Raw genomic sequence first — 14,871 nt, forward strand, 5'->3', positions numbered from 1 at the left:
GCCCTTCCCTTGCATATATAAGGTATGGAGATGGTATTTACTATTGAGAAGCACACGATTTCAAAGCATTTATCTCTCCTCTCTCATTTGCTATGTATCATCCTAGCTTGTATTTTATGAACATTGTGTTGTTCTCATTTGGATATCGAGTTTACAAGTTTGAGATATTTCTATTCGATAGGAGGAAACATTTAATCTTTGGAGACGACACGTCAAATTGTGAGCACTGGTCGGAGCATACCTTGTTTTTGTGGAGAGATGGTTACCTTGACTCAACTCGAATACAATAGTTGGCTTCTTTTTACTTGTAACTTCTTTTAATTACTGTTCTTTTACGTCTCTACTTTTGTCCAGTTGACAACAAGGGTATGCCTGTGTATAGCAACAATATATATCTAATTCTAACAAGTATCACAATAGTAGATATTGTACTCATGCTAAGACAAAATCATGTCAACAGTAGTTGAAGAAGCCATGGATTATATTTTGAGCAAAGAAACATTACAATCTTCGAATTAGTTTAACCTTTGTTTGGGAGTACTCAAATCTATTTATTTTTAGAAATTCAAGTCCATAGACTCATTCATTGGCCGGCCAGCCAGCCTTATGTTTCAACACATTCTACTCACTGAAAGCAGATCACAAATAATCGAAACTGAACTAGAACTTGATCACTTGTTTGGGTTGGCTTCCTAGCTTTCCAAGGGCCTTGTCCAGAGCAGTAGGAAATTGATCGAAAGGTGTCAGCTCCAAGCTGTCACGCCACACAGGTCACAGTGTAAGTATGCGTTTTCACAAATCAAAGAACTAGGCAGGGGTTCAAATAACAAATAGATCGAAAAATGTAGTTAGTTGAGGTGACTTTTAGAAGAGAAGGAAATGGTAATGTAAGAAACATGAAAATGTAAGATCACACTTGTATTTCAGTTCACCGCTGAAGGTCAGGCTTAGAAGGTAATCTACCATCTCCCTGCACTCTTTTGATTTATCAGAACCCATCCATTTCTGTAACCAGAATCCTGTTAAGGATAAATCCTGTAAAAATGGTTAAAATGTCGTTATTGTGTGCACAATGAAAGGTAAAGTTGCATTTTTAGCCCTGGCATATGATCCATAAAAAACATACGTAATTTGCTCCATACAAGGTGAACTACGTCCGATAAGTGTAGGGAGTATATTAGAGCTATACTTAGTCTTGGATATGTACCTTAAAAATCAAAGGTCCTGTGGGGACGGTTATTGGTTTCTTTGACATTCCTCCATACGTGACCATTATTCCACCTTGTCTGGAAACAAGAATACTACACTTTCAAAACAACGAAAATAAGAAAACAAACTATTCTCTGGTAAAGCACTATAAAGTCTCACTTCAAGAATTTAAGAACAAGAGAAGCAGCATTTCCACCAACACAGTTAAAACCTAATGCCGGTTCTGGTATATCAGCCTAGAAAAGTAAGATGCAAATCCATTACTCCAGGAAAGAGTGAGAAATGATTAAACGCAAAATCAATGATAAGTAAAAACCTAATATGATAACAATGATAAAGCTTAAACTAAGTAGGCATGCAATTCATTAGAATTGTAGTACTCCCTCCGTCCCACAAGAATATGCACTCTTTCCTTTTTAGTCCGTCCCACAAGAACATGCACTTTCTAATTTTGGAAAATCTTTTCTCTCTAATGAGGTGGGACTCATTCTTCACTAATAATACTTTAATTACTTTTTCTCTCTACCTTTCTCTTCTTTACCAATTTTGTATTAAAACTCGTGCTGAACCCAAAGTGCATATTCTTTGGGGACCGAGGGAGTAATAGTTTGCCAATAAGACCAGAAGGCTCCAACAACCAAACTGGTGCCCAAAGAACAAGCATTCAAATCGAATCTAAAACAAAATTCATAGTATTACTATAAAGAGTTCGAAAGTAATACCAGAAGATCTTTGACACTTTTGACTGCCAGCTGACTCTCAGTGAACACTTCATCAGCACCAAGTTTTTTGAGTTTCTCTTTTACTTCACCAGATCCTGGCCTGGTATTGCAGATTTCATAACGTCAGATAATTATTGGCACAGACCTTTTATGCTTGATGCAAGTTCACGTGGGATATTTGATAATGCATCGAAAAAGTTCGTTGACGTTTTAAGTTTTAACACTCTCCATGTAGGTGTTAAGCATACTACTAGGTGGCGGACATAGGCGGAATATGCCGTGAATAGTGAGGATGCCAACACGAAATAGATGATTTAATATGTAAACGATTCGGGACAAAAGAACAATTGACCAACAGCTCCCATACTATACTAGCATATGAAATTTGGCAGCAATACCCTGATGCATGCAAAGGAAGGAATGCTAATTCACACTAACAAATGCTCACCTGTCACGAATGATGTTAATAGATCGAATGCCTCGAAGCCGTGCAAGCTGAATGACACACTGTCCCACGATGCTTGTAGCCCCATTCTGAACAACAGCGTCCCCTATTCCAATCAAGAAAATTAAGGAAAGACGGAAAAGAACTAAGCGAACATTATTTATGTATCAGTACCTGATTTCAGATCCACAAAGTCCTCGAGCATTCTCAGGGCAGTCAAAGGATTCACAGTTATAGTAGCAGCATACTCCATAGGAGTACGTTTATCGATCTTGTGCCAGACATTCTGCTTGTTGACAACAAACGTCTGCCATGTACCTGACCAGAAATAGCTGTCACGGATAATATAGAGCACAGACACCAAACTTCAACTAGTATCTTACCAATCCAGACCTGAAATCCTCTGATCTCAGTTGGTAGTGAACTATCAATAGGTGGTTAAGGAAATACCTCTCACAATTACATGAATGTAGTCCCTATTTCCTTTTGAGTATTTCAACTAGTCAACACACTACCAAAGAAATAACACAGTGATCCAAGTGACCAATATCTCGTTTCTTGCATATGCAGATAAAAGGATAAAAGCCTACCTAGAAATAATTCTTTCAAAAAATTTCAAAGGTGAAACTACCACATACTTGCAAATTCGAATAAACAATAGTTCTACAATTTTGAGGTTGTTTGATCGTCAAACCTTTAGTCAATCAATCACATATAGTATATATGTATCAAGCTATCCATCACTCAAAGTAAACACCGGAAATGAATATGAACTCAAGTCTCTTCAAATGTGTAGCCGCTCACCTGAAAAAGGCGGAGAAGGGATTACCCAGTCTCCTGGACGAAGTTCCTCCACCGCAGAACCTATAGAATGTACCTCTCCTACCCCTTCATATCCTCCTACAGCAGGAACAGCTGGCCTCACCGGATACACTCCTACTCAGAGTCCAATTGCACAAACAGTATAACAATAGAATGTAATATCCTATTACAGAAAAAGGCTAACTGCATTCAAACATATAGAGAGAGCAAACCAAGGAACACAGCCAATAACTTCGAAATTGACCACAAGGAGAATAAATTCAGCTAACTACTAACAACTCTACAAACAAAAGAGTTCATACATCTCAGTGTAGTACAGTACAGTACAACTCTCCAAAACAGTAATCAGAAATTAACAGATATGATCGCACAAACGAGGAGAGAACCTTGGATTCGATTGATGTCGGAGGGGTTGATGGGGAAGGCGAGCATCCTGACACAGACATCTTCATCCTTTATCGGAACCGGCGGCAGTTCTCTGATTTTGCACACGGCGTCGGGATCGCCCTGCTCGTCGTACACCACAGCCTTGGAAGGTGGAGACGTGGCGGAGGAGAATGCTCGGATAACTCTATTGGAGAAGCGGAGTAGCCTCGATGGCAGCGGAAGCGACGATGCTCCGCCGTGACGGTGGAAAGCAGCGCTCACGGTAAGTAGCCTCACAGTCGCCATTTCGTTTATCGTTTACTTTTTTGAAAATATGTGCATTTTATATCCGCTAATTTGTTTATTTTAATTTTAGCTGCAACCTGTGGGCTGCCCCAAATAGCCCGCCAAATTTATTTTAATCCTATAAAATTAAAACCCGATTAGCATGCATCTGATTAACCCGTGACCCGTTAGGGCCAGACCTGAAAACCTGATGGGCTGGCCCGAAAACCCGATAAAATTTCTATTATTCTATTTTTTTACTCCTAATTCGACACTTCATTGATTAATTTTATAATATAGATAACTAACAATTAACTTTCAATTTTATATTAAATATACAAATTATATATTAAATTTTTATTAATATAATAATTAATAAATAAATTAAAAACTTCAAATTCACTTAAAAAATATTTAAATTTCTAAAACATGCATTAAAATTTCACGAAATATCCCAAATATTAGTATTTGATCATGTTTATGATTGAGTTTGACCATATATCTCAAATTTATCATAATTAAATATTTTACATTTTATGAATATAACTAATTTTCATCATTATCTATTGGATTGATAGCATGTTAATCTTATCAGTAGCAACTCGCTTAACCGCTGGGCTAGCCCGAAACTCGAGCTTTTAGGGTTAGAGTTGAACTTCTACAACCCGAAAGAATTCACACCCGATTTGCCCGCACCCGATTGATCCGCAACCCGAGTAGGGCCGGCCCTATTGACATCCCTACGTAAATCCATCTGCAACCATTTAAATTCGGAATATTTTAACAAGTAGTACTACTATAAAAGAAAGTGGGTTGGGTGGAAAAGATAGTGGAACATGGATTTAAATTTTTTAAGTAAGTGGAATGAGTTATTAGAATACGAGGTCTTATAGTAAAAATGAATCATCACTTTAGTCTTAATGAATAGCGGATTAAAATGATAAATTGGGACTCAAATGACGGACGATGGAGTATATTTTTCTAAAAATATTTTAAATTATCGTTAATTTCTATAAAATGTACGGGAATCATCTGAGGGAACTAAGAAAAAAGTTCTCATTTTTGCCTTTTGCTATAATTTTTACATCTTCTAGTAATTATCAATAATTTAAAATAATTAAAATTCTCAGTTTTGCCTTTTGCTGTAATTTTTACATCTACTATGTAATTATCAATAATTTAAAATATTTCTATCTAATAAACCAGTAACGTACTACTAATATAAGCTACCCTACTTACTTTGTCTCAATCGACAAAAAAGTAGAGATCCCAATTTTACTTATTTAGATTGGGCTAAACAAAGAATACAAAAATAGTACTCCTATAGTTTTATTTTTAAACATGACCAAAGTCTTTTTGAATTCTAATAGTGCTCCTATAATACTATGCAATAATCTACCATTTGAAAAAAGCAATTACTTTGATCTTGGGAGACAATTTATATGTACACAACCTAAATAGACACTGTATAATTTTGTATAGATTCACTTCAAAATTCATAGACATAGTATATGAAATGCTATACTTGTAGTTTTGTTTTGTGGGATGATGGAGTACGTACTAAACAAGCCCAACAGCAGTAAAGCCCATCAGCCTAAAGCCCAAGAAAGAGTATCAGTTCGGCATGACTAAAGAGTATCAGTCCGGCATGACTAAAGAGTTCAGTTCGGCACAACCAAAGAGTTCGGCCCCAGCCTACAGCTCGGTAAAAGCCAACCAATCAAACTCTGCTCTCAGGTCGGCATCAAGCTCTACTCTCAGATCGGCAAAAGCTGCTCGGCAATAATTCAGCAGTTCGGTCTCAGTATTCGACCGAACTAGGAAATAGTGGACTCATGCAGGATTTCCACCTCCACTACACCCACGATCTATTTACTGGTGTCAAGCAGTCATTAACTCATGCAGGATAGTGGACCCATGCAAGATCGCCACGATCTCCACGACATCCACTACCTAGTAAATAGCTGCATGCCACGATCTTGGTCCTTTGTATAAGTAGAACCTAGATCAGATAGATAGGGTTACATTCTCTCGATCTCTAGAGATAAAATACAAAATAGCAAGTCTGTATTGTAAGCTGTAGAAAACAGATCAAGCAATACAACTCTGCCCTCTTTTCTTCCCGTGGACGTAGATTTACCTCAGTAAATCGAACCACGTAAATTCACCGTGTTGTGATCTGTGTTTTCCAGCATTCACTACATCAAAAATTCGCCGATTCATCACTGGCGCCGTCTGTGGGAAACAGAGAACCAAATTTGTGATAAAGCGAATTTTTGACCCTTTTTTCACCCCAAAAAAAATGCATACCAGATCACATAACACCCATAATACCGTTCGTGATAACCGTGAGGAAGCTAGTCCAGCTCGCAGGTCTGAAAAACGGCCTCGGGAGACATCTACCTCCGGTTCTCACGAAGAAGGAACAAGCCACTCCAGGAGTCATCGCACCGAGTCTTCCCAGCAGCCCGATTTAAATGAAGCTGTCAAGCTGTTCTTGGCCGAGAAGCAGGAGGAGTTCTTAACCTTCCTGCAGAAGAGCCAACAGCCGGAGAAGACAACGACGGATTCTCCCTCCTCATCCAGACATGAAAGTCACTACCGCAGTAGTGACGTGTCTTCCAGGAGAAAGAATCCTCAACCCCGACATGTTCCTGTTCCTCCTCGGTACCGGAACCACAGGAGAACTCCATCTCCTCCGTACCGAAGAGATGTCGGGTTCGCCATGTACGGAGCATTAAAGACTCCGTTCTCGGACGACATCACCCGAACTCCTTTGCCGCGGAACTACCGGACACCGTCAATGACTTATGACGGGCTAGAGGATCCTCATGACTTCTTGGGACGCTATCAATATAATATGGCGAACCAGGGTCTCAATGAGGTCCATATGTGCAAGCTGTTCCCCGAGCTGCTCATCGGGAACGCCAGAAGGTGGTTCGACAGCCTTCCTCAAGGCAGCATTAGATCCTACCGAGATCTAATGGATGCTTTCCACAGGAGGTTCTTTCAGAAAGCGGAAGCCCGGATCACTTCGGCTCAGCTGCTTTCTATACGTCAAGGTCGCGACGAAAAGATCAGCGACTTCCTGACGAGATTCCATAAGGAATGCCTACAAGTAGATAATCTCAATGATCTACTTGTCATTTCGGCATTCCAAAATGGAATCCTGCCCGGAGCTCTCTACAGAAAGCTCGTGGAGTGCGGTCCGCAAACAGCTCAAGAAATGTGGGACATTGCGGACCAGTTTTCCCGTGCGGATGAGGCAGACCGTCGAAAACGGTCTTTAGACAGCTCATCCCGAGGAGACGAAAAGAAGCCCGATCATAGCGATCAGAGGCTTCCTCGCCGAACTCCTTTTGAAAGAATTCAAAGGGCACCGGTACAAGGCAGATTGGGACCACGTCTCAATCCTGAGAAGCCGCCCGCTCAGTTCGTACCCTTAAACAAGTCAAGAGCGGAAATTTTCGAACTACATTCCGATATGTTCGAAAAAACCAAGGCGGATGACGAAATCGGCCGCGCGGCGACCTCAGGATCAATATTGCTCCTTCCATCAAGCCCACGGACACGATACCGAGGAGTGCCGAGACTTGGCTGCAGGTATTGATGTTCTTGTGAAAACAGGAACGTTAAAAAAATACCAAAGCAAGCAGCCGAAAAAGAACAAAAGGCAGAGAGGTGCGAACTGCAATCCTCAGGATCCGAAAAGGCATGAGGATCCCGAAGACGACGACGAGCCGCAATATGATGGAGTAATCCTGACTATTGATGCTCTCCCTGCCGGGAAGACTAAGTCGTCCCTAAAAGCAGAACGCAGAGGTTCCAATCAAGAGGAGCCAACACATAAAAGGCTGAAGAAAGACGAAGTGATTACATTTTCAGACGCCGATCCCGTCCCAGCCATCTCTCCTCACCAAGACGCTATTGTCATTCAAGCCGGAGTGGCAAACAAACTGATCCACAGAGTATTTGTGGATACAGGAGCGTCAGTCAGCATTCTTTTTAAAGAATGTTTCGATAAAATGGAAGTGGATCCAACTCGGCTCAGTCCGGCTCCACTTCCTCTGAAAAGTTTCGCCCAGGAGGACACCCGCCCTGAAGGTATTATCAGCCTTCCGATCACGGTGGGAAAAGCGCCTACAAGCTCCAATACGATGATCGAGTTCTTTGTGGTGAAAGCTCGGTCCCCGTACAACATCATCCTGGGGAGAGACTGGCTCAACACAGTTCGGGCCGTTTGCTCTACTTATCACCTCACCATCAAGATCCCCACTAAAGGTGGGATAGCGGTCATCCGAGGTGATCAAAAGAGAGCAAAAGAATGTCTGCAGATTGCGCTTAAAAGTGCCGAGCAATCAGTTCGGCACCATCAAGCATAGCAATCACAGCAACCGGAGTCAAAGGCAAGCGAGATGACCGAAGTCACTTCAGAGCCGAACTCAATGACCGTTCAGTTATACGAAGATGATCCATCCAGAACGATCAAGATCGGCTTCGCAGGAACGCCTCTACTCCGGGAAAAGACCATTCAGCTCCTCAAGGAGTACAAAGATGTCTTTGCATGGTCTCCGTTGGACATGACCGGAGTGCCCCCCGAGGTAATCACTCATCGGTTAAATATTGATCCTTCAATCCGGCCAGTAAAACAGAAGCAAAGACTCTTTGCGGCAGAAAGAAGCCAAGTCATCCATGACGAAGTCCGCCAATTACTAAAAGCGGATGTACTATTCGAGGTGAAATATCCTTCCTGGGTGGCCAATCCTGTGATGATCAAGAAAAAAGGAGGAGGATGGCGGATGTGCATAGATTTTACCGATCTAAACAAGCACTGTCCTAAAGATTGCTATCCCCTTCCGAATATAGATAAAAAAGTAGAAGCTTTGATCGGCTTCGAAATTTTCTGTTTTCTTGATTTATACAAAGGATATCACCAAGTATTGATGGATGAGAGTGACGCTCCGAAAACAGCTTTCATTACCGATTTCGGCATTTTCGCTTATAAAAAGATGCCATTCGGTTTAAAGAATGCCGGAGCCACTTATCAAAGGATGGTAGACAAGCTTTTTCGGCACCTGATTGGAAAGGAGGTCGAAGTGTATGTTGACGATATAGTCGTCAAAAGCAAAAGCACTTCGGAGTACGAGCACAACCTCAAGTCCACTCTCAACGTGCTCAAGAAAGCCAACCTCAAACTTAATCCCCAAAAGTGTACCTTTTTGGTAGATTCGGGAAAGTTTCTGGGTTGTTGGGTTTCAAAGGACGGACTCAAGGCAAACCCCTCAAAAGTTCAAGTCGTTCAGAACATGGCAATGCCGAAGTCCATACATGACGTGCAAAGGCTAACCGGATGTCTAGCCGCACTGAATCGATTCCTTTCCCAAGCAGCCGAAAAGCAACTGCCGTTCTTCAAGGTGTTGAAAAAGGCACCAAAGTTCGAGTGGGGAGCCGAGCAGAAAAAGGCCTTTGACGAGCTCAAAAGTTATCTAGCCGAGCTTCCTATTCTCTCTGCTCCAACCGAAGCCGAAGTAATATTCTTATACTTAGCGGCATCAGATCAAACCATCAGCGCGGTGCTTGTACGAGAAGAAGGCCTAAAGCAGTTTCCCATCTACTTTACAAGCCGAGCATTAAGAGGTCCAGAAACAAGGTATCAACCTCTGGAAAAAATTGCTCTGGCGTTAGTAAATGCAGCAAGGAGACTGCGGCCATACTTCTATGCTCACAAGGTATGCGTCTTAACCGATCTGCCTCTTCGGCAAGTTTTGACCAAGCCAGAAGCATCAGGCAGAATCGCCAAATGGGCCATAGAGCTGGGAGAACACTCAATCGAGTACCTACCTCGGAAAGCCATCAAGGGACAAGCCTTGGCAGATTTTCTTACAGAGGCCAAGTTCGATCAAGCAATCCCTGTCATTGCCGAACAGAAAAATTCTGCCAATGCCGAACTAGCACAGCCCTTGGAATCCGAAGTAGAGCCACCAGACTGCTGGAGCGGATTCGTAGATGGAGCTTCAAACAAGATGGGAAGTGGAGCTGGTATTTTACTCGTCGCTCCCGACGGACACGAGGTAATCTACTCACTTCGGTTCCTATTCCCCACTACTAATAATGAAGCCGAGTACGAAGCCCTCCTTGCCGGACTCCAGTTAGCGCAAAGTCTGCTCGTCAAATCTCTCAAAGTCCATTGTGATTCACAAGTCATAGTAAATCACATGTTGGGTACAAGTGAAGCTCGTGACGAGAGAATGAAGAAGTATTTGGACAAAGCGCAAAGCATCAGCCGAAGTTTCTCCTATTTTCGGATAATCCGCGTTCCCAGAGCGGAAAATAGCCGAGCAGATACCTTAAGTAAGTTGGCCTCAGATCCGAGCTCAAAGGCGGAAGAATTAATGCATCGAAGCATTGATGAAGCCGAGGTACATTCAGTATCCAGCTCGCCGAACTGGATGACGCCGATCTTGCAGTATCTGGATCAAGGACAATTGCCCGAGGATAAGAGAGAAGCTCGGAAGATCACGTGCCGAGCACTTCGGTACGAACTTCATGAAGGAGTCCTCTTTAGAAAGTCTTACCTCCAGCCGTTATTGCGGTGCGTAGGACCAGAAGAGACGGACTACATCCTCAGAGAAGTTCATGAAGGATCGTGCGGCAGCCACATCGGAGCTAGAGCTTTAGCTAAAAAAGTTCTGAGATGGGGATATTATTGGCCAACCTTGGTACAAGAAGCAGTGCAGCTCGTCAAGACATGCCCGAAGTGCCAAATCCATGCAAATATCCCAAGGATGCCGCAGACCGATCTATCCACTATGCAAAGCCCTTGGCCTTTCATGCAATGGGGCATAGACATAGTGGGACCACTTCCTCAAGCTCCTCGGCAAATGAAATTCCTAATCGTTGCCGTGGACTACTTTACGAAGTGGGTGGAAGCTGAACCATTAGCTACGATAACGAGCTCGAAGGCATTGGATTTCGTCTGGAAGAACATAGTGTGCCGATTTGGCATACCCCACATCCTCATCTCGGATAACGGGACTCAGTTCACCGACAAGACGTTCAAGAATTGGTGCCAAGAGCTGAATATTCAACAGCGGTTCACTTCGGTCTCTCATCCACAAGCAAACGGACAAACGGAGGTAACAAATCGTATCCTGGTGAAAGGGTTAAAAGCTCGGTTAGAACAAGCCAAAGGACAATGGGTAGAAAATCTCCCTCAAGTCCTATGGTCCTACCGAACTACACCCACAACCTCCAACGGTGAAACTCCGTACAGTCTGGTGTACGGCACTGAAGCCGTAATTCCGGTGGAGATCGGCGTACCCAGTCCCCGAACTCTAAATTTCTCCTCAGAAATAAATGACGACGGACTGAGAGCCGAGCTAGATCTTGCCGAAGAAAGAAGAGAATTGGCATGCATAAAAGCAGCCAAGTACAAGGAGCAAGTAGCCCGGTATTACAACCAAAGGGTGAAGAAGCTGCAATTTCAAGTGGGAGATCTCGTCTTGAGAAACAACGAAGCAAGCCGAGCAGAAAAGCTGGGCAAGCTCGAACCCACATGGGAAGGTCCGTATCGGGTGTCAGAAGTCCTCGGCAAAGGGTCTTACAAATTGGCTCACATGTCAGGAGAACAGGTACCCCGAACATGGCACATTTCCAACCTCAAAAAGTTCCATTTGTAAGAGACAGTCCGGTCAGTCAGTCTTGAGTCCTGTTCAGTCAATGTGCTTTATTTGGTTTACTTGGTCTTTATTTGTCTCTGTGCGTTTTGTCTGTGTGTTTTGTCTGTCTCTGTGCGTGTCGTCTCTTACAAATGTTACTGAGGTATCTTGTTCTTCGAAGGCTGATCCCCTTCTTAGAACATATATAAGCCCACGATTGTGAGTCAAAGCTTCTACAGAAGATACAAGACCACAATTCAGCTTAAACAAGCAGTTCGTCTGAAACGAGCTGCAACAAGCCAACGATTGTGAGTCAAAGCTTCTACAGAAGATACAAGACCACAATTCAGCTTAAACAAGCAGTTCGTCTGAAACGAGCTGCAATAAGCCAACGATTGTGAAGTCCAAGCTTCTAAAGAGGATACAAGACCACAATTCGGCTTAAAAATCAAGCACTTCGTCTGAAACGAACTGCAACGAAAGTCCGATTCTCGCGATAAAACTTGCCTGAATTAGGACAAGGGAAAGTCCGATCCACGCGATAAAACTCGCCGAATTAGGACAAGGGAAAGTCCGATCCCCAAATTAGGACAACGGAAAGTTCGATCCGAGCGATAAAACTCGCCAAATTAGGACACAAACCAAGTCCGGTCAAAGAAGAGTTCACTTCATCAGACCGAGGACAAACATCAACTCACCCCGTACCTTTATCCAGAATGCCGAAGTGATTCACTTCACTTTTCGGGGGGGGTAGTGATGGAGTACGTACTAAACAAGCCCAACAGCAGTAAAGCCCATCAGCCTAAAGCCCAAGAAAGAGTATCAGTTCGGCATGACTAAAGAGTATCAGTCCGGCATGACTAAAGAGTTCAGTTCGGCACAACCAAAGAGTTCGGCCCCAGCCTACAGCTCGGTAAAAGCCAACCAATCAAACTCTGCTCTCAGGTCGGCATCAAGCTCTACTCTCAGATCGGCAAAAGCTGCTCGGCAATAATTCAGCAGTTCGGTCTCAGTATTCGACCGAACTAGGAAATAGTGGACTCATGCAGGATTTCCACCTCCACTACACCCACGATCTATTTACTGGTGTCAAGCAGTCATTAACTCATGCAGGATAGTGGACCCATGCAAGATCGCCACGATCTCCACGACATCCACTACCTAGTAAATAGCTGCATGCCACGATCTTGGTCCTTTGTATAAGTAGAACCTAGATCAGATAGATAGGGTTACATTCTCTCGATCTCTAGAGATAAAATACAAAATAGCAAGTCTGTATTGTAAGCTGTAGAAAACAGATCAAGCAATACAACTCTGCCCTCTTTTCTTCCCGTGGACGTAGATTTACCTCAGTAAATCGAACCACGTAAATTCACCGTGTCGTGATCTATGTTTTCCAGCATTCACTACATCAAAAATTCGCCGATTCATCATGGGACTAGAGACTTTAGACACTAGATAATTTTGTATAGATTCACTTAAAAATTCATAGACATACATATGAAATACTGATATTTGTAGTTTTATTGTGGGACTAGAAACTTTAGACACTAGATAATTTTGTATAGATTCACTTAAAAAATCATACACATATGTATGAAATACTGATATTTGTAGTTTTATTTTGTGGGACGACAGACTTTAGACACTAGATAATTTTGTATAGATTCACTTAAAAAATTCATATATATTCATCAAGTTACTTTCTGAAAACGTTTTCCTATTATAATGTTTAGACAAAAAGTGGAGTATTAGGCAAAAAATTGTACTGTGAATTAAAATATTTATCCCTTTTTTACCCTTATAAATACTTTTTCAATTAATTTTCTTATAATTTAACAATCTAATTGTTTATCTTTAATAAATAAAATGTGATCAAATAAGCTTTATTTGTCGACACCACAAAAGCCAAGCCCTGTTGATCTTGATTCGGCTAATTTGATAGAGATGGATCAACTAACGATGCAATCATTCAACCGAATGAAGAAGCCGGAAAATATGCGATCAATTGATAAGATAAATAGAGTTGTTGATATTTATAAGTTATGGTAATAAAGATTAAGAAGAGATAATAAGTAATTTAACTAAGTTGGGCTGGAAATTTAGTGCTAATTTTATACAACACTTTAGTTTAATAATGTTTTAAAAGTTAACATGTCACTTGCAAATATCTTCTACTAATTACTACAACTTTGTTAAGAGCATCAGCAATGGAACCCGTTCATTCGGAATTCCGACCGGCATGCCGGAATTCCGCGGCGGACGTCCGCCATTGTGCATGGTATGCACGGATACGGAATTCCGCCGAGGACACTGCAGTTCCGCGACGTTACGCAGAATTTCGTCGCGACGGGCGTGCGGACGTCCGCCATTGCGTTGACTCCCACGGACGTCCGCGCGGAATTCCCGTTTATTGCATTATTTTTTTTAAAAAATTTTAATTCCGGAAATTGTTTAATTTGTGAATTTGTGGTTTTTTTAATTGTGGGAAGTCCTTGGGGATGTCCGCCACTGTGCAGTGGGAAGTCCTTATGACGTAGCAGTGCAGTGAGAAGTCCGTATAATGTGATAGGTGGTGTTTTTGGAAATTCCGCGCCACTGGTGATGCTCCCATTCTCTAATATAACTATACTTGATGATGGATCAAGAATGGTTGAATGAAGAATTGTTAAGTAGGTTGGTTCATTCTAGCCCAACTCAAACCCAATCAAATTGAAGTCGGATTGATCCAGCCCACAATTATATTGGGCTAGGTTTTCTTTTATCAATCTGGACCCCACTTAAGCGCTACTATGTTGTGTTGTAATTAGTTTTTTTTTATGAAGGTGTGCATTTGACTTTTTTTTGTGCAATTTAAAATTTTGGTATTTTTTACCCTTAACATACGAGTGAATTCATTAATGTAATAACAATTTTTATCCTTAACCAAGAAATTTTTTAATATTGTCTTAAAATAATAAACATGACTTGAATCATATTGTTCAATAGTAACAAAACTGAAATGCACGTCTAATCCTTTTCTTTTGTTATATTTTTAATTTTTCCGTGTGCTCTTCGAGACTAACGTTGATTTATTTTAATTTTTAGTGGTATATTTTATTATCAACACATGACTAAATTCATTTATGTGAATTACTTTTTTACATTGACCACTAATTCTTAATTCCGTTTTAAAAAATAAAATGACTTAAAAAATAAAATAAAATTAGATTTATAAATAAGCACTTACCAATCTAATTACCATAACAAATACAATCACGTGTATTTTATTTTTCAATCACTGAGTGTCATCATTTTATTTTGTAAAACATGTTTTCTTCTGTTTATAATTTATAGCCTTACGATATCATAAATCATTACTAGG

General features: G+C 41.4%; 1 protein-coding gene across 3 annotated transcripts; it reads right to left on the reverse strand.

Moving 5' to 3' along the window:
* Positions 1 to 463: 463 nt before the first annotated feature.
* LOC121775879 (enoyl-[acyl-carrier-protein] reductase, mitochondrial-like) lies at positions 464 to 3,886 on the reverse strand. 3 transcript variants are annotated; one of them, XM_042172958.1, is made up of 9 exons: positions 3,585 to 3,886; positions 3,181 to 3,312; positions 2,551 to 2,694; positions 2,380 to 2,482; positions 1,932 to 2,031; positions 1,369 to 1,445; positions 1,208 to 1,286; positions 964 to 1,035; positions 464 to 754 (listed from the first exon to the last, which is right to left on the reverse strand). In XM_042172958.1, the coding sequence occupies exons 1-9, from the start codon at positions 3,868 to 3,870 to the stop codon at positions 626 to 628; spliced, it is 1,122 nt and encodes a 373-aa protein (XP_042028892.1). In that variant the 5' UTR covers positions 3,871 to 3,886; the 3' UTR covers positions 464 to 625. The 3 variants fall into 3 exon arrangements, with proteins under 3 accessions (XP_042028892.1, XP_042028891.1, XP_042028893.1); XM_042172957.1 differs by having other exon boundaries at positions 917 to 1,035; XM_042172959.1 differs by having other exon boundaries at positions 612 to 754; positions 933 to 1,035.
* Between the last annotated feature and the right edge of the window lie 10,985 nt (positions 3,887 to 14,871).

Source organism: Salvia splendens, chromosome 18 (assembly GCF_004379255.2).
Source record: "Salvia splendens isolate huo1 chromosome 18, SspV2, whole genome shotgun sequence".
Classification (NCBI taxonomy): Eukaryota; Viridiplantae; Streptophyta; class Magnoliopsida; order Lamiales; family Lamiaceae; genus Salvia; species Salvia splendens.